Source organism: Candoia aspera, chromosome 2, assembly GCF_035149785.1.
Source record: "Candoia aspera isolate rCanAsp1 chromosome 2, rCanAsp1.hap2, whole genome shotgun sequence".
Lineage (NCBI taxonomy): Eukaryota > Metazoa > Chordata > Lepidosauria > Squamata > Boidae > Candoia > Candoia aspera.
The window spans coordinates 265,449,645-265,468,429 of NC_086154.1; the positions used below are offsets into that span (position 1 = coordinate 265,449,645).

Genomic DNA, 18,785 nt, shown 5'->3' on the forward strand with positions numbered 1-18,785 from the left:
CCTCTTACATTAAAAATGACAATTTGCTGGCACCTTTTGGCGGAGTTTGGTGACCCCACGCTGCCCCAAATCCTATTTTAGGCCTCTCTGAGGGCATCAAATGCCTGCGGCTCCTGCTGTCAAGAGGCTGCTGTCCTTGCTAACCCCTCAAGGAGAGGCCTGTCTTCCTAGATCGTCCCTCTATGGGGCTCCAGTGGGAGAGAAGCTGCTGTTAACGCTGGGCAGGGCCCTTTTGTCCCATGTACCAACATGAAAGGCCTGGAAAGGTTACCAGGCCTAGAACTCTGCAGCCCTCTACCCTGGCAAAGACTGGCTTGCCTAGAAGCCCCCTTCCCCACCAAGCCTGTCCTCCGGACTGTGGCTGACAGCAATCGGGGCTTGCCCCAGGGAAGGGTGTCAGGTTCTGCTGGCAGATGGGAAAATGAGGTCAGTGGAGACCTTCCAGATGTGGACAGGAACTGGCTGTACCAGCATCTGGATCTCAGTATGTATGGCAGCTCCCCATGTCAGGAATTACTTCCAGGGAAAGCTTGCTGTGCATATTTGTCTCAGGTGAGCAGGATGCTGGTTCAACATGTCTGAAGCGAGGCACTTTATCTGGGCCAACACTCCTGCCCCCAGGGCCCTGCCCTAGTCAAAACCAGAGGTGCTGAAGTTCTCCTGGCCAAGGTGTGCAACTGGGGTCTTCAGCTTTTTCGCCTGCCATCTAGGATGAAGAAAATGTCCCCACAGGCGGGGAAGCACCAGCAGCACCCTGGCCTTCCTGTGGGGATTCAGGCCAGACCCAGGCTGGGCTTTGGTTCCCCTGTCCACTGCCAGGCAGCCCTAGACTTCTCAAGCCAGAAACAGCTGATTTTTGCCCCCCTTGGTTAATTCCATCCCCATCTGAGGATGCAAAGCCCCTTGCATTTGGATGGGTGGCAAACCATGGTTCCACTTCAGTCCAGAAAAGATCTCGCAATTCACTGTGTGCATCTCAAAGGGAGTGGGGGTGGGAGAGGAAGTGCACTGTCGGGAGGCTGAGAGCTAAGCCACCTTCCTGGGCCCCACGTGATGATGGGTCCTCTTCTGCCGTAATCCCTGGGCAGGCAGCAGGCTTTCTCTCAGCTGCCGGAGGTCCCTGGGGCTGAGGACAGCGGGATTACAGTCAGCACAGAGTCCCAGCAGCAAGGGTAGCAGCCACAGTGGTGGGGCTCTGCGTCCCAGGCACCCGCCTGTCTGAAGTTCCCCAGGCAGCCTCTTTGCATCAGCTGGCGCAGACACTAGTGATGGAGGCGCCGCTGGCGGTGCTGGGGTCCACCAGGCCGAGCTCCTCCTGCTCATTGATGCAGAGGTGGTAGCCGCAGCCCTTTCGGCGAGGCAGGGGCCCCGTCAGCCCGGGCACCTCCGACTTGGCCCGGGGGGGCAGCAGGAAGCCCACGCTGCCGGCAATCAGCATGTGCCAGATGCTGTGGATGTAGAAGTAGTTCTCCTCCGTCTCAACGAAAGCGTAGAGCAGCACAGCGGATGTGGCGATCAGGGCTCCGGGCAGGAGGTAGAAGGTCCAGCGCTGCCAGGTGGGCGGGTAGCAGTGCCGCCGGCGGATGCTGCGTGCTGTCTGCAGGTGAAAGAAGGTCGGGGCCAGCTCCAGATGGGCCCAGCCCAGGAGCAGCTGGTCCCATGTGGCACTCACTGCCACAGAAGGCCTTGGCAGGACACTTGCTGGAAAGCAAGTCCCCTGTGTTGGGTGGAGCAGGCGGGGGTGCAGCCTGGCTTGGAGGAAAAGGGGGACACAGGAGCCCTGGGCTCAGCCCCTTGTTTCTACCACGAATTGCAGCAGAAGGACAAGGCATGGGCTGCCCCCCAGTAGCTGCTGCTGCTGCCCCCACCTGCTGCTGCTCCCATTAACTGCAGCGTGTTCGAGGTCCTTGCTGGCTCACTCTGCTCAGAGTGCGCCCACAGGTCTTTCCGCCTGAGAGCCCTGTGGCACGGCTGGGTGGCTGAGCCTCTGGGAGAAGGAGGGGGAGCAAAGGGCCTGGGTCCTTACCCAAGCAATGGCCATGACGCCCACGGCGAAGAGGCTGGGCCCCAGCAGGTTCCAGAGGCCGTGCCGGTCCAGCTGCAGGGCCATGGAGAGGAGCATGGCTCCCAGCAGGTACAGCACCTGCTCCGGGAGAAACCAAGTGAGTCCCCCCCAGTGGTCTCTCCATTGAGTTCTGGAGTAGACCCTCCTGCCTTCAGACTGTGGCTCTCTGGGGCCGCAGGCCAGCTGGGCAGAGTGACCCCATACCAAGCCGGTTCTGGCCTCCTGTGCCCACTGTTCGCACAGCCTGACCTTCCCCAGCTGTTCGAAGACCAGGACTCTCCACAGGGAGGCAAAGCCTTCCTCCACGTGCCCCCCCTGCAGCAGAAGTGGCCTGCCCAGCAAGCCGGCCCTGAGCCCCCTGGGTGGCCTGGCGGCCTTGCCAGGCACCCCGGGCACACTGCTGCTCCTCACCTGCAGGGCCCAAGCCTTGTGGCTGCTGGCGCTCCCTTGGGCCCCACCACCCCTTTCCCTTTGGACCCGGGGAAGAGGGATTGCTGTATTCCCCCCACACACATTTGCACAACGTGGCTGGGAGAGAGATTCCTCTGGTGCATTCACTTCCTTCGGGGAGGGGGGAAGGGAGGTAAAAGGTGAGATGGTGACAGAATGTGTTCATTTGTTAGACATCCTGCCTTCCCCACATGGGCCAGGGCAGCATCCGTAGCAATCCCTTTTGCCTGCACAACAGCCCTGTGGGGTATGCTGGGCTGGGAGTGGCTTGTTGAGCCTTTCTGGGAAGCAGTCTCTGGTCTCCACGCCTGCCCCCATGTCAGACGGCAGGATTTGGGCCGCAGGATCCTCTTTGGAAGTGCTTGGCTGAGCTTGTCCCTGTTTCCTTGGGTAAGACTCCTCTGTGCAGCAGGTTGCACAGCCTCTGCCGTTCCGTTGTTCCTGCCCAGAATCTGTCAGGATTGGGGCAGGGTACAAATATTGGGGGGAGAGGGGCTACCCAGAGATACCCCCCCAGCTCTTTCTGGCTGTCCTTTCTGGATGCCCAGGCCATCTGCCGTCTCTCCTGCCCAGGTCCCAGTTGATGTGTTGCCGGCCTGCCCCCCAGTGCCCTGCCTGCTTCCGGCCCGGGGTTGGAGCAGCCCCCTTCTCCCTACCTGTTTGATGACGGGCTGGAGGCGGGCCATGGCAATGACGGTGACCCAGACGGACATGAGGGAGCCCAAGAAGTCACAGAACTGCAGCACGTCGTAGTCCATGATGCAAAAGACCACGATGCCTGGCTGGTCGCAGGCGTGGTAGAACTGGCCGAGAGAGAGGGGTGTCATGCCTAGCGGGGGGGAGGTCAGCTTGGCCCAACCCCGGACCGGCTCCCCGCAGGACCCCTCTGAGCAACCTGGCTCCTCCTCTCCCTGCCACCCGCCCAGGATGGGCTGCCCTCTGCGCTCCCTTCTAGGCGAGGCCCCGGGGGTCTGTGTTGAGGAATCAGGGTGCAAAACAGGTCGACTGACTGGGCTAGGGGTTCCTGCAACCCACGCACCAGGGGGTGGGGGCATTAACCCGATGCAGGGCTGGGTCATTCCGCTTTGCCAGGATTAGTTGACTGGGTCAGGGAACCCCTGGGGGCTCTGCACACCTCAGCCCCTCCAGTGGAACCCATTAAGAGTCTATGGGAACTGGGCCATGGCTGCTCCGGGTTGGAGCCCTGCCTGCTGGGGAGGGGCTTAATGTTTCAGGGCCCCTCCTTGGAATCAGGTCCCTGCACATAGAAAAGTAGAGTATCAGAGAGAAGGCCAGCTCGATCCCTCCTCTGGGATCTCATTTCTGGCTGGCTGAAGGCTGTGACCCCAGCCTGCAGCCAGCCAAAGATCTTCCCACCTTGGTGAGTAGCTAGTGTGCCAGCATTCCAGGTTCCCTGATGGCAGCTGGAACTGAAGGTCCTGCCTCACGCAGAGACAAATGAGATCCCAGCTGGCACTTGCTTGCCAGGAGCCAAGTGTGTGTGTGTGGTGCGGGGGGAATGTCAGCACTGGGGGGCGGGCTGCAAATAATGCAGTGGCTGCATGAAGACATAGTTGGGAAGGAAGCAGGTGAAGCAACTTCATTGTACTGGGAATGGGCAGGGCAGCTGGACTGGCCCTTGTGGGATTCCTGCAGGGTGGCTGCCAGAAAACGGGGGGGGGGGGCTTTTGTTTTGCGAGTAGGAGACCCGAGTCTTTGGCCAGGAGGGCGATGGAACTCCTTCAGGGGTCACCCAACCAAGCAGGTCACCAGGTGGCTAGAAAAAGGATAGCCATGGACTGATTTGCTAGTCAGCCCATGGCTCAAAGCTGCCACGGCAGCGACTTCCAACCAGGCTCGGCAGTCTGTGGGTCAGAGCGGGTCACCATGAGGGCCCATTGGGGCCTCCCCACCCAGAGTAACTGCAGTGGGAGGGGCTGCAGGCGAGCCCCTTGCTCCTTGGGTGTCTGTGTGCTCCTTCCTGCCTTCCCCCTTCACACCCATCCCTCTCCCCCCCTGGCAGCCTCACCGTGGAGAAGAACATGGTGAAGACGTAGATGGCCGCCTCCAGCAGGTAGCCGGTCCGCACCGCAATGGCCACCGGCGGGACAAACATGAGGTTGCTCAGGCAGAGAAGCAGGGTGGAGAGCAGCTGGAACCCATAGGAGGTGGCTGCCGCATTGTCTGTGCAGCCCCAGCCACTCCAGCCTGTGGGGGGGGCCGGCGTCAGGGCTGGATGTAGGGGCTCCCCGGCCCTCCTGCTTCCTACGTGGGCTCCCCCAGGGTCCACGGGTGCTCGAAGCTGGTCCCCAGGAAGCCGGGGGGGTGGGGCGGGGGCGGGGGGCCCTCCCTCCCTCCCTCCCTCCCTCCCTCCCAAACCCCCAGGGGTTACCAGGCTGCAGGGGGCTAGGAGCAGCAGCCTGGAGACCCAGAGGTGTGGGAATGGAGCCCCCCACCCCAAGCCCCCCATGGGCAGTGACTGGGAAGCCGGGCACAGCCAGCCCTTTGCTGAGGGGCCCAGGGGAAGAGAGCAGCCCTGGCATGGCTTGGCCCCGGTCCTTAAGGACCGCCCCGCCCACTCACCCGCCTTGCACTCGCAGGCCGCATACAGGTAGTTGTTGGTGCGCAGGAGCTTGCACTGGCCGTAGGGGCCGCAGTCGCTGATGCAGGGAGAGAGGAAGGCGCGCAGGTACACCTCAGCAGTCATATTCCCGCAGGAGGACGGCCTGTGGGGAGGGGGGCTGGTCAGGAGGGACCTCCTTGGGGGCATCCCAGGCACCCCTGGCCCAGCCTTAGTGGAAGTGGAAGGCCTATCCAGCCAGCGTGGGGCCAGTGGGGGTATGCAAATGGCATGGCTGCCGGGGGGGATCCCAGAGCCTCTTTGGACTCAGGGGGGCCACCCAAGGTTGCCACACCTGCCGTGTCCCTGTCTCCAACCTTTGCTGGAGTGGCTGGTCCCCAGCCAGAGAAGCAGCAGCAGGCGAGGGTGGGAGCCCGACCCTCTCCATGTCTCCCTGCCAGGCCTGGCACCTGCGGCGGGCATGGAGCTGCCCCTCTGCCAGCAAGGCCTGCAGTCCAGCCCTCCATCAGTCAAGGGTTCCTCCGGGACAAGGCAGAACGCTTCTCATGCCACACGGCTTGCACATTAATAGCTGCTGCAACTGGAGCCAAGGTGGGCAAGACCTTTGGACCAGGCCTCCAACAGTGGATGCATTCACAAGAGGGATGCCAGTTGCAGCCTCCCTTTCCCCAAAGCAAGCTGGCATCTGCAAAAGCTGCCCACTGGCTAGGTGACGCAGAGGAACAGCTGCAAATGAGAGGCTGCCTCGGTGAGGGCTGGTGGGGCTCGGCTTGGCTTTTGTTGTTTATTCATCTGGTCGCCTCTGGCTCTTTGTGACTTCATGGACCCGCCCACGCCAGAGCTTCCTGTTGGTCATCACCACCCGCAGCCCCCCACAAGGTTGAGTCCGCCACCTCTAGGATGTCATCCATTTATCTTGCCCTGGGTCAGCCCCTCTTCCTTTGGCCTTCCTCTGCTTGGCTTTGCAGCAGGCCCATTTTCTGTTTACATTTTTTAAAAATTCTTGTTCCTGACTTCTGAAGGAGTCAGGCAGGACAGGGAGCCTTGGGAGCTCCAAGAAAGGTTCCTGCAGGCACCCTGGTGCTGCCTTCTCCTCCTAGACTGAGGCACCAGGTGGCTCATCAGCATCTCCCCATGTCGGGGCGCGTGCCAGGTGCACTAGGAGGCAGACCCGGAAATCAATGGGGAACCATGTGATGTGCTTAACGACCATGTGTCTCGCTTAACGCCCACAACCGCCACAACAAAGGTGGTAAAATTGGGTCAGATACGCTTAATGACTGCTTTGCTTAGCAACCAAAATTCTGGTCCCAATTGTGGTCGTTAAGCAAGGATTACCTGTACAAAGTAAGGGGAAAACAAAAGAGGGGAAAGACTACAAAGGCAACTACTTGATAGGGCAGAAGTCATAATTCTATATATTTTTCTTATCTTTTTTCTCTTTTTCTTATCTTTCCTTTAATTTTTTATACTTTTATTGTATCAAAGATTATAATAAACAGTAAAAAAGTAAAAAAATAAACCTGGTCCAAAAATAGCCTCATGGGGGAGAGGAGGGCCAGCAGGGGTGCAGAGTGAAGCCAGAGGCCTGGTACGTCGCCGCCTCCTTCCTGGATCTGTCTTCCATCACCTGCACTTTTGGGGGTGACAGGCTGGAAGAACCGTGTGCAGAAATAGCCATCACAGATCTTGGGCACAGTAGAGGGGCTGCAAAGAGCATGGAAGATGCTCCCCACCCCAACATCTCTTGGTTGTACCCATGGCGGGTCACTCCGGCTAGCAGAGGAAACTCTCAGAATTTTTTGTAAATTTCACTTGACTCCCAAATGTCCTTTACAGGCAACTGCTGCAAAGGAAGGACACTGCTGGCAGGGAGTGGCAGGGACAGCGGCATCCAGACATTTCCCACGGAATCAGCAAAATGGCATCACCCGATCTCCAAATAATAAAAGTCCTGGTTGGCAGAAGCAGCAAAAATTCTGCACTGTGCTCAGTTGAACAGTGCCAGCAGCATCTGGCAGAACCCAGCTCTCTTTCCCGGTTTAAACCAACTTTCCTTGCAGAGAACACTGGTCTTGTTTTTTCCACACAGGTCTGTCTACCATTCTTTCAAAAGACAGCCAACATATGTTTAAAAGCACATCTAACGCTTTCCCGGAAGAACCCCAGCCGCCCATTAATTCTTGAATGGCCCTTTGCAAAGCATGGGCCATGAAGAAGCCCCAGTCTCAGACCAAGGGGCCCTGGAGGACCATGCCCAATGACCAGAAGGGAGGGGGTTTGCCACAGTTGCTGAAAATGGCCAGGAGCAGCTGGGGGGATTCCTGGCCCTGACCGTCACATCACCAGCACAATGGTGAGGAGTTCTCGTTTGTACAACGAGGCTTCCGTCACCTCCACAAAACTGGACATGAGCTCTCAAAGCATTTAGCAGGGCATTTTGACGCGAGGATCAGCCCGTAACTCAGACTGGCATAATAGTAATGGCAGACACAAAAGTTACAGCTAGGAATGTCTCCCCACTGCTGAGAGTAGTTTTGTCCCTGGTCCTGGGCCATTCCTGCGGGCACAAAGGATGGAGAGAGAGCAAGTGGTTTCCTGGGGCAAGTTTCCAGGACGGGGAGGGGTTCTTTGCTGCCAGCTCCGGTCTGGGGCTGGGACCATCTTGAGCAGCAGGCCCTGGTGCGGTTCACCCGGCTCGGCCCAGCTGCAGCTGCCATACCTGCTCTCTGGGGCAGAGGAGCCCGGCCTCCCTCCTGCTGGGGGACGCCTGGCCTGGTTGCCTTACCTTCGGTCTGTGGTGCAGAGCGAGCGCAGGCTCAGGTACCAGCTCCCTGTCTGGGGGTAGGGAATCCGCAGCCGGGTGAAGGGGGCGGTGGAGCTGACGGACAGAAGGAAGCCAGCCAGAAGCTCTGCCGAGGGAAAGCGGCAGCTGAGGCTGGCTCTCTCCCCACCCCCCAAACTTGCGGAGCATCTGCTGCTGCAGGGCTGCCCCTTCCCCTCGCAACAAAAGCCCCTTGCAAGCCCAGCCTGTGGCTATCACTGCAGAAGCATGGGCCTGGCCTTACCTGTCTCACAGGTAACTGAGGAGTCCCCTTCTGAGGCCAAAGGCACCTCGTGGTTCAAACACGCGAAGACAGTTGCATTCTCCCCGCGCAGAGAAGTCTAGAGGAACAGACACGATGCTTGCACAACGTCTCCTCTTGCTCCCATGTTTCAGTCCTGCCCCCTTGCTGCCCCGAGGGTCCCCTTTGGGGCAGACAATTGTTGGAAGAAGCAAGCCACAGAGGTCACCACTCCTGCCTGCCCCAAAGCGGTGGGGTCCCAGCCTCCGTGTTTTCCCTGGCCCCTGTTGCGCCTCTGCTCCTGGCCCACGGGCCCCACAGCCACTGACCACTGCTGAAGCACCCCAGACCTGCAAAAGGCCCAGCCCAGGACGCACCACGTTCAGTTTCAGCTCCAGGTTGAGGATCCCACCACTGTCCAGCACAGGCAGGAGGTTGATAGCAAAGACGGCCGGTCGGTCAGGGGGCACAGACACGTTGGGGCCGAAGAAGATGTAGAAGTGCACCGAGAAGGTGTCCAGCTCGTTGCGAAGAGTGGGCCGGGTGGGCCAGCAGTGCTCCCTGCCTTGGGGGGGCATGGTGGGCGTGGAGGTGGCTGGAGGCTGGAAGCTGTTGGGGAGGGAGGGGGGCAGGATATCTGCCAGCGCCAGTCCCCCCGTGGAGCCGAAGGAATGAGGCATGTTCAGGTGGGAGCCAGGTAGCTGGGCTTCGCTCAGGCCAGTCTGGGAACAATCTGCCAAAGGGGGGGCACTTGGATTGTGGCCCACCATGCAGCCCCTCATACTAGCACCCCTTCCCCACTTCTCTGACGGGCCTCCACCAGTTCGACAGGACAGCCTTGGGCCTCTGCCACTCTCAGCGATCCCCCAGGAGACCTTTCCTCAGGTTTCTGGATCCTCTCCCCTCCGAATCCTTCTGCCAAGGTTCACTCTTCGCAGAAGGCCTCCAGCCAGCCCAGCCCTGTGGCTTGAGGGGGCCCCCTCCCTCCCTCAGGGTCCCCCACCTGAAGCTGCAGAAGAGTTCTGCCTCAGCTGAGAAGTGGGAGGGACCCGGCACACAACCCCTCAGCCGTCCCAGAGAGGCAGCACCGCTCCAGGCCTTGCCCAGTCCTGCTCTGCCCACCTCTGTCTCTGCAGGCAAGGAGGCAGCCAGCCCTCCTGCTTTCTTCTGGCAGCAGAGAGGAAGAGGTGCCTGACCCTCAGCCGCACCCTAATCTCCACTCCTGACCCTCAGCCTGCCTGGGTGGGTGGGTGGGAGGCTGGAGGAGCCCCTCGGTGCCTTCGCATTCATGGCCTGGACACCCAGGCTCCAGAGGCCTGAGTTTAGGAAATGCCACCCCGCCAGGTGGATTTGCTCAGTTCTGTGAAGTCTCCCCGGAGTGATTCTGCACACCCACCTCTGCCCGTTCTGTGCTCCTGGATGACACCCGAGATGGCACTTTCCACCCCAGGAGCTCCATCCCTTGTGGGCCCAACTCACCCTTCAGCTGCACCACCAGCTGGAAGTGAACCCGGTCGGGCAGTGGCAGATGCTTCTCCACCAGGATGAAGTACCAGTTTTGCCAGAAAGGGAGCTCCAGGGCAAGGCGGCAGGGCAGCTGCTCCTGGCAGTCCACGGCAGTGGAGTTGTGCAGAGGGGGGGCTTTACCACGCACCTTCAGCCCCAGTGGGCAGCCTGGTGCACTCTGGTTGCCCCGGTGGCAGTTTCGCAGCTGCACGAGCACCCGGGAGGTGTAGCTGGGAACGAAGACCCTGGGGGTGGAGGGGAAGCTCTTTGCCCGGTATCTTTCTGGCTTTCTATTGGGACTGGCAACTAGCCGTCCCTGGCACTCGACTGTGACTTCCAGAGGGTGGCCCAGAGTGGGCTAGGCCAACCTTTCTGCCAGCCTTCTCTGCATTTTTGGAGCCTTGGGGGAAGGGAGGGCCTTAAGGAGCTCTTTCGTCTTTTCATTCTCTCCAAAGCTCACCTCCCCCCTTGTGACGTCCCACATCCTCAGCATGCCTCTTGCAGCCTACAAAGGGGACCCCAGACTCAGAAGTCATCTTTGCTCCCTTTACTCCCCCAAGAAATGCCTTGCTCCCACAGCCCAGGAGAGCCTCATTCCATGGCCATGGCACTCACTTGTAGAGCAGGGACCGATTGTGGGGGGAGAGGACGTGTTCAGTCTCATAACCAGGGTGCAACACCCCAATGCCCACCAGGCGCTGGACGATGAGCTGGGGCTGGAAGAGATACTGGCAGTCCTCCGCAAGTCCCTGTGGGTGCAAGGGGGCGCTGTCAGAAGATGCCATTCCAGCCGTACGGCCAGCCCTCCAGGAAGACCTGAGGATGCCACGTGAGCCTCATCCCAGAGTTGCTGCCCTTGAGGTAGGTGTGGTGGGAATGCCCTCCTCATGGCTTCTTCCCCCACAACACTCTCCCACAATCGCTGCCCCCCATTTCACACAAAACTGGGGCAGAGGCTGGGAACTGCCTCCCCCATCCCACACAAAAGCCATCATTCTGGGCTGTCTCCATGGGGACTGAACACCCTTGTCTGAGTAGGATTTTTTTTTTTTAATCGTATGGCACAGCAGTTCAGTGGTCATGCTGCTTTTTCTTGCTGGGAAATCCTTGTGAGGTCCAGCAGCCTGATGTGTGGACTATTTAGCCGCAACAAAGGAGGCTGGTCTACATTGCACCAACCTGAGTAGGTCAGGGAGCTGAACTGTGTGCCAACCGAAGGCTTGGAAAATGCCCGTGCCCTGACCAAGTCTTCCTCCCACAGGAAAGCCACCCGGCTGCGTCCTGAGGCTTCTCACTCCCCAGGGGAGTTTTTATGGAGGGGAGCTACAACCACATCTTCTTTGCATTAGGATGAGCTGTTGTCCTTTTTACTTCCATGGCGGCTGTGACTGGGCTGCAGCCTCCATAGTCCCCACCGCCAGTACAGCAGATCGCCTGCCCTCCCAGATCCTCCAGGGACAGCAGGTTGCCCCTCTGGGCCCCGGAGAGCCACAAGCTCTTTCCAGCCACTCACCTTGACTGAGATCTTGCCCTGTTCTTTGGGCAAATGGGCAGCCAGGAACCAGTCCCCTGGCAGGGGACTGGTGATGTTGAAGACCCCGGTGGTCCTGTTGGGCAGAGTCCAGGTGAGCATGAGGGCAAAGGAGCCTGGCACAGCTGTGTCCCTGGGGAAGTGCATACCCAGGGGGTTAATAACCGGCGGTGCCCCCGAACGGAAATACCTGCCAAGAAAAGACACAAAGGTGAGAGTTGGAGAGCCCTGGGCACTGAGCTGGGCGGGAGGGGTGATAGGTGGCGGCCTCCTCTTGCGGGTTGCAAGAGGAGGAGGGTGGTGGATAGCGCACATTGATCTGCCAGGATGGGAGATGTTGTGTTTTTAGGGTTTTTAATTTTGTAAGCTGCCCAGAGTCACTATGTGTGAGTTGGGCAGCCTTATAAATGTGTTTAATAAATAAATAATAAATAAATCCCTCCAATAAAACCCTCTGCTTTGACCTGGAAAGCTCTCCCCAGCAGCAGCAGTCCTGACGGATCATGGAGACCTCCAAGGAGGGAAAGGCCATGTCTGCCATAGTCTAATCCACCTCCCACCCCCACCCCACATTTTCCTGATCCCTCCCCCACTCCTGAAAGTCCACGGTTGAACCGTGTGTGGCGGGGATGCCCTCTGGCTGGCTCCCTACAGTGTCTCTGGCTGCATCCCTCACCCTTGGGCAACTGGGGAGGGTCCTCTGGCAGGGGTGGGCTTGGCTGCTCAGGGACCTGGCAGGATCAGCATCCCCTGCAGGAGAGCCTGGCTGAGCCACAGAGCCACCTGTGTCTGGCCTGGAAGCTGCTCACCCCTCTTTCCAGAGAAGCAGCAAAGGGACTCCCTAGGCCAGACATGCAACATTTTGGAAGCCATGGGAAAACCCTGAAATTTCAGGAAATACAGAAACATTTGCAATATTCATTTTGTACCACCCTTTACTGGTCTAAATTCAATACAATACTGTACGTAGACTTGGCTTACACAAATGCCATATTTGGCACTTTTTGTGGGAGTGCCTTACAGTCAGCCTTGACTCCCCGCAGCCGCCTGGACAAGTCCCTGCGGTTTTCATGGCAGCATTTTGGAAGTGGTTGGCCCTGCCTCCTTCTTCCTGGGCTGAGGGGGCGGGACCACCTTTGGGCTCCAGGCCGGACTAGAACTCACCGTTTCCCAGTTTCTAGCCTGGTGCCTTAACCACTGCACTGAACGGGCTCTCATTTGGTGCATTTAGAAAAATATAATTTTGTTAGACAGTCATTGTGTTTACTAACTGAATTACTTTAGAATGTTTTAATTTTGCTACCAGTGGAATGCTGCAGATCTCTAGGGAGCCTGGGATCTGTTAATTTTGTCCATCAGATGGTTGGAAAAAGTCATCAAGGGTGGAAGGATTCTGGTCTCTCAGCCATGTCCCCACCTGCACTTAAGTCCAGCAAGCTCTTTTTGCTATAGCATTTATTTTATTATTTTGTTTTGTTTTGTTTTGTTTTGTTTATTTTTATTTTATTATTTTATTATTTTATTATTTTATTATTTTATTATTTTATTATTTTATTATTTTATTATTTTAATTTGCAATTTGTGATCCCGATGGCATGGAGGGCTTTTAAAAATTCTTTCCAAAAAGGTGCCAATTTTTTTTGACACAAACCAAGAGGCCCAGAGGAAATAAAAAACAAATACATGCCTGTTCCCCTGCTCCCCATCCCCCACACAAAGTTTTCCGTCCCCACCCCCCAGTCTTCCTATGTCTAGAATTGGGCGAAGGTTCCCTGTCCACCCTGCCTGCTCGCTTGAAGCAGCTGGCAACGCTGGGAGCCAAAAGCTCTGGGAGGCCCGTAAGCTCTGCAAGTGGATGGGCCAGGCAGGGCTCAGAAGGCACTGGGCCTGCCGATCCCCTCGAGGGTGTGGGGCTGGTTAAAGGTTAAAGGAGCCACTCCTGGACAGAAACGAGGAGCCTTTCAGCTTTGCAAGAGCTGTGCAGCCTGATCCGGGGCCTGGGAGGCTCCTCACCCAGGAAGGCCTGACTCCCTCACCTTCCCCCCCGACTCACACGGTGATGCTCCGGTCTGGACATCGGTCCCCAAGGGTGCCACCCTGCTCTTTGAAGGTGACCAGGTTCCAGACAGCCACCGCCGTGTCCTCCGGGATGCGGAAATGGAAGAGCTCCAGGCTGGTGAAGGAGCGGAAGGCATTCAGCTTGCGAGGTGTCCGGGTGAAGTAGTCGGTCACAAACAGCCCATCTGGGAGAGGAGAGAGGGCAGTGTTGATACGTGGTCAGATGGCTGCTGGGCAGGGAGTGGGGCGAGAAGCCATCTAAGCCCCCGAGCAGCGGCCGTCCGAGCTGTGAGGGGCCCGTGATCTAGAGGCCAGTGTTAAGAGGGGTCGGCTGGCACCCTGGTTCCCCAAAGGAGCAGGCCTGCCCCTGCTCGTGGAGCCCCCGGCCTCCCCATCCCAGAGCGACGGCTTGAGCACCCCCACGCTGCCTTCCACCCACCCCACCCCGCCAATACTGGAGGGTGTCTCCCAGTCGAAGGACAGCCAGGTGCCTCCTGAGCACAGGCTAAGGACGCGGTGATCAGGTGCCTTCTCTACTGGCCCTCTCCATCTCTGCAAAACCAGGTGGCGGTGCTTCAAAGGCGAACGGCAGGAAGTTCTGTGGAGGGAAGGTGCCACCCAGGAAGGCTCAGCTGGCCTGAGACCAGTGGAGCCCCTGCCCCCCCTTCTCTTCTGCTACCAAACTACTCCCTACTTCCCCCTGAAGCCATTAGTGGACAGCTAGGACCACTGAATGGAGCAGAGCTTAACACAGTGGAGAAGTTGTGCATAGAAAAAGAATATTATCTTAAATAGCTTTAATGAGCATGTCAGAGCAATACAGGTTATTGATCTTACACACTCAGCCCTCCCAAGCATAAAGAATCACACACTTAGACAAAGTAGGTTTAAAAGTAAAAAGAGTCTTACTGATTTTATTCTTGGTTCAGTTACATCCATCTTTAGTGGAAAAATGAAGATCCTTTGTTTCTTCTGTTCCCTAAACTTAATGAACTCTTAGCTCTCATAGCTGTGTGCAAGAAAATGGGAAAAATCCTTCTTCAAGGCCCAAGCATGTGGGCATAATGGAGGAAGAGAAACCAGCATGCTTGCCGCCTCCTCAGTGGAAGAAGGAGGAAGAAAGAGGAAGTGGGAGGGACAACAGCTTCTTCAAGAAGCACAGAGAGTTGCATCATGGGATCAACTCATTTACATGCTAATGAGGCATGCTGATTTGCCAGGACCTCCAACAACCCTCCAGCAAGCACACCTACAAGGAAAAAACTGTCTCCCCTGTTGGGCTGGCCTGCCTGCCTGCCTTCAAGAAGAGCTTCAAGGGCCCTTCCCCACCATTTGCAGCAAGGCACTCTTAGTTATGGGTCTGGGAAATTCCCATTCTGAGGATCTTGAAATCTGAAATCTTTTTCTGATTGCAAAGAGAAGCAGAGCCTTCCTGACCTGCTGTCTTTTGGGGGGGCTGAACGCCTACTCAGCTCCTCTCTCAGCTGCCTGTCCTCCCAAAACCCATGTACAACACTTTGGCTGCACCAGCAGGGCACCCTCCCTTTCAACAGGGACAACGCTGATGACATCACCTGCCAGCAAGCAAAAGACCCCCACGCGTTGGGAGAGGCTGCTCTTTGGGAAAGTGCGTTGGGAGAGGCTGCTCTTTGGGAAAGTGGGCTTTCCTCCCCCCTGCAAGACCGAGAGATGGGATCAACCAACAAGAGCAGAGGCAGCCTGCTGCAGAGGGGTGTGTGTGTGTGTGTGATAGCTTTGTTTCATGGAAAACAAACTGGAGACAGGAAGAAACCTGTGTGGACAGAAACACTGGGCAAGTGAATGTACACTGTCTTTGCCTCTGTGGGATTCTCTGTCCAGGAGCCCCAGCCCGTCGCCCTCAGCTTCCCTCTCCCACCTGGGGAGCTTCATGGAAGCTGCAAAGGCACTCTGCTGTCTCCACAGATTTTTCCCCCCAAGGGCCCAGTCCCCTTCCGTGCCTGGGGCGAATGCCACTGAGTCCTTGAATTCAGCCTAGGATTGTGACGTCTAATTAATACACCTGGAATTCAGTCTGAAACTGGCTTCCCTATACCTGGAATCCATTATTTTCTGGAACTAGAGACAGCAGGTGTGGGCCTTTTCTGTGTGGCCCCCGAGTTAATGTGTGGGGATGGGATGGGGTGGGGGCTATTAAGCTGTGTTTTAATGGCTGCTTTTGGTCTGGGGTGGGGCTTTTTATCTTCATTTTTAATTGTTTTAACTTAGTATATCTTGAAAGCCACTCAGAGTCTGTTGGAGTGGGCGGCTATAATAAATGTAAACCAACCAACCAAACTGAAAAGGGCTTTTTATCCCCCTCCGTTGTCTCTTCTCAAGGCCAAACGTGGTCAGCTCCTTCAGGCAGGATGCTACAGCTGAGCAGGAGGTTGGACTGGTTAATCTCCCTCCAGGCCTCCTCCCAGGACTCCACTGAGTCCCGCTGTGGAGACTTGCCTCACAGGGGCGCCTGCCAATCGTCCCGCAGGGTCCCTTGGCCGCCGCCTCCTCGGTGCTTAGCGTGCTTCATGGACTGATGATTTCTCAGTTTAAGTACAACGAGTGGTTACAGAAAAGGCTGGGCTGCATCCACAAAGAAAGCCATCTCATAGGTACACCTCAGAGGGTGGGGCAGGGGCAGCTGAAGGGGTCATTCACAGGTGGGCAAGCTGGGATGGAAGACAGGCTGTCCTCAGGTCACCTACTGCTTTGTGCCGCCTTGGTGTGGCTTCGAGCCATGCCCACAAGCCTGAACTAGGCAGAAGTCCTCTGGGACAGGCAAAGACAATGTATTGCCGGGTTCGGGGCTGAGTCCCCCTGAAGACTGAGCAGGAGCCTTCGTGGGAAGCACAAAGCAGCCAGAACAGATGGAGCCTCTGTATTCCTGCTGTTGCTGCCCAGAGTAGGATGTGATTTCTTCATCCTTGTCCAGCCCACGGTTCAATCAGAAAAAGGTCCAACACTCAAATAATTCAGATGGAACTGGCTGGCTGGCTGGAGGGACACGTGCGCTAATAGCTAAACTCAGGCCAACGAGGCACCATTCCTACAGCCATATGGCATATGGGGGCCCTGCAGAGAGAAGGATTCTGATGACTCTGATGGCTTGGTTCACAGCCGAGCTGGAACCACAAACTCCCCAATGCCATTTTAACCTGCAATGAAGAAATGAGGAATACCCACAGGGCAGCCAAGGGTGAACTTTAAGCTCAGCTTTGGAATGTGCCCTTGCAGGGAGACAACCCGGTCCTGGATTCTGACGTGTCGCTCAGGCCTGGTTGGGACTGCCATCACGTTGAACCTAATGAATGTTTGGGACTCTCCTAATGGGGAGTGGGGAGAAGCAGAGGGAGGCTGTGGGGTACTAGAAGGTCCCCCACTCCCACTTCCAGCTAGCAGCCAAGGCATGGAGCAGGTGGAGCAGGTGGCATGGACCAGTATCACTTTCTCGAGCTGCTGATCCTTTCTTTAGGTGCCCTAGGAGGAGCAAAAACTAACAGGGTCTCCTGCACATGGGCTGGATGGGAAGCAGGCTGAGACCTTCAGTGATGCATCTCTATAATGGCCACATAGAAGCTGAGAAGGGAACGGGGGACCAAAGCAGGACCCAATCCATGACATCAGATCCATGGCATTGCCTTTCACTTTGAGGAATGTAGGAACTCTCAATGCGGAGTTTGAACTGCTCCCCTCCCCCGTGTTTTGTTCCGGGAAACAAAGACTCTTGGTTGGACAAAAACAAGTTTAACGTGCTTTGGTGCTCAGCTTTTGCATTCAGCATCCTCAGGCAGGATGGAAAGCTGATGCGTAAGTTAGGATAATCCCCAAAGCCCAAAAGCTTCCTTAGGGGGAAATCCCTAAGAGCCATCCAGGGTTTTAAGGAAGGGCCTCCTGCTGAAGAAGGGTGGCTTTTCCAGGAGACTCTCCATGGCTTGCAGACCCACTAAGTCACATCCTTTGGAATGTGTGCTTGGAAGGGTGCTGCAGCCAGGTGCCCATGGGAAGAATTGCCACACACACACACACACATGCCCACTTGGCAGAGCCTTCACTTTGCAGCACTAGTGCTTTAAATCAGCCAGAGTACTGTCAGCCTCTGCCATAAACCAATTTTTGCACGTTCAAGGAAGCACATATAATATTCCTTCTCCTGAAAATAAGCTCCCTACTGAAAGCCATCAACTACCGGTAATTAAATGTCCTGGGATGCTGGTCATAATATTTTTAAATCTATGCAGGCCTCTCCAGGAAGCTGGCAGGCAGGGGTTCCATGGGAAAGGCTGCCCTTTCCATTGGCTGGCAGGCAGGTATTCCTGTGTGGGGGGAGTGGGAAGAAGTAAAAACTCGTGGCCTGTGAAGCTGAAGACAAGGAGGGCAGTGCCAAAGGGGAGTGGTGCCCCTTGGGTATCAGAGAGTGGCCTGAGGGCCTTCCAGCAGCGACTAGATTCAGACACGGCGGTCGGAAAGGCGAGAGCCTCCTTGTCCTCGTTTAAGGGCCTGCTCCAGGACTGCTTGGGCTCAGAAGAGTGGTCCCCCCCGCCCGCCGCCTCCGATGTCCTTCCATCACTCCTTCCCACCCTCTCCATATTCGCGCCGGAAGGTCTTTGCCCGGAGACCTGCCGGACCGACCGGAGGAAGGCCGTTCTGCCCTGGAGGCGCAGGGCCGCTGGGAGGCAAAATGGCCAGCCACTTCCAGCAAGGCGCGGGATCTCCTGAGAAGCTGGGCGGAAGACGCTGCCGTGCCCCGCAGCGCCGCCGCTTTCCGTGTCTTCCCGCGCCGGCGCGGCACGCTTTCAGCACCACGGCCAGGGATAGCTCCGGCAGCCCGCTCGAGAGGGCTCCGGGACGCTCTCGCCGCAGCCCGGTAGCCCCTCTCCCCGGACACCTTCAGCACCAGCAGCCCGGACAGCTCCCGTTGGGATCCGGGCCTCCCCCCCTCGCCGAGGAAGGGCTGCCTCCCTCCGCCCTCCGCCCTTCGCGCACTCACCGGCCGGGGGACACAGGCTGAGACCGGCGAGCAGCTGGAGCAGCAGCTGGAGCCGCCCGAGCGCCGCGCAGCCCATACCGAGAAGTCCGCGCCGGGACGGGCCGCCGCGCTCGGGCTCCGGCAGAAGTGGCCGCAGCCATGACGTCGTCAGGGCCAGCTGCCGCCCGGGCGCCACGCCTTCCCCATTGGTCCAGCGCGAGCGGCTGCCCGGGGAGGCCGCGGGCGCCCATTGGCTCGCACAGCCGCCGCTCACTCAGCCGCGAAGCAGTAAGGACTCCGCCCCGCCCACGAACCGGGGGCCGGCGGGCCGGCTAGTTGTGTGCTTGCGCGGCGCGGAGGGGGTATCGGTGGCAGAGGAAAGGCGCTCTTCTGCTGCGGAGCGCTCGCCGGCAGCGGCGCAGGGTGGAGCCCCGAAAGGCCGCGGCTTGACCAGCGAAGAGCATTTGGCGCCCGAAGTGTCCGCGCCCCAGAGTAAGAAGCAGGCCGGCCGAGGACCGTAACCGTTGCATTCCGGCCTCCGGGGG

The 18,785-nt window shown here is 57.7% G+C and overlaps 1 protein-coding gene across 1 annotated transcript; it reads right to left on the reverse strand.

Moving 5' to 3' along the window:
• Window positions 1-1,232: 1,232 nt before the first annotated feature.
• TMEM8B (transmembrane protein 8B) lies at window positions 1,233-18,491 on the reverse strand. The gene is made up of 15 exons (XM_063293202.1): window positions 18,262-18,491; window positions 17,852-18,159; window positions 16,454-16,597; window positions 13,252-13,441; window positions 11,181-11,388; window positions 10,283-10,416; window positions 9,641-9,912; window positions 8,539-8,894; window positions 8,165-8,261; window positions 7,885-8,008; window positions 5,099-5,241; window positions 4,545-4,723; window positions 3,172-3,318; window positions 2,027-2,143; window positions 1,233-1,597 (listed from the first exon to the last, which is right to left on the reverse strand). The coding sequence occupies exons 1-15, from the start codon at window positions 18,489-18,491 to the stop codon at window positions 1,247-1,249; spliced, it is 3,000 nt and encodes a 999-aa protein (XP_063149272.1). The 3' UTR covers window positions 1,233-1,246.
• Window positions 18,492-18,785: the final 294 nt, after the last annotated feature.

Coding starts and splice junctions, on each gene's coding strand:
- TMEM8B (XM_063293202.1), bottom strand. CDS start 18,491: ATGGGCGCCCGCGGCCTCCCCGGGCAGCCGCTCGCGCTGGACCAATGG. Junction 9,913..10,282: donor AATCGGTCCCTGCTCTACAA/GTGAGTGCCATG, acceptor CTCCACCCCCAG/GGTCTTCGTTCCCAGCTACA. Junction 8,262..8,538: donor TGGAGCTGAAACTGAACGTG/GTGCGTCCTGGG, acceptor CTGTTCCTCTAG/ACTTCTCTGCGCGGGGAGAA.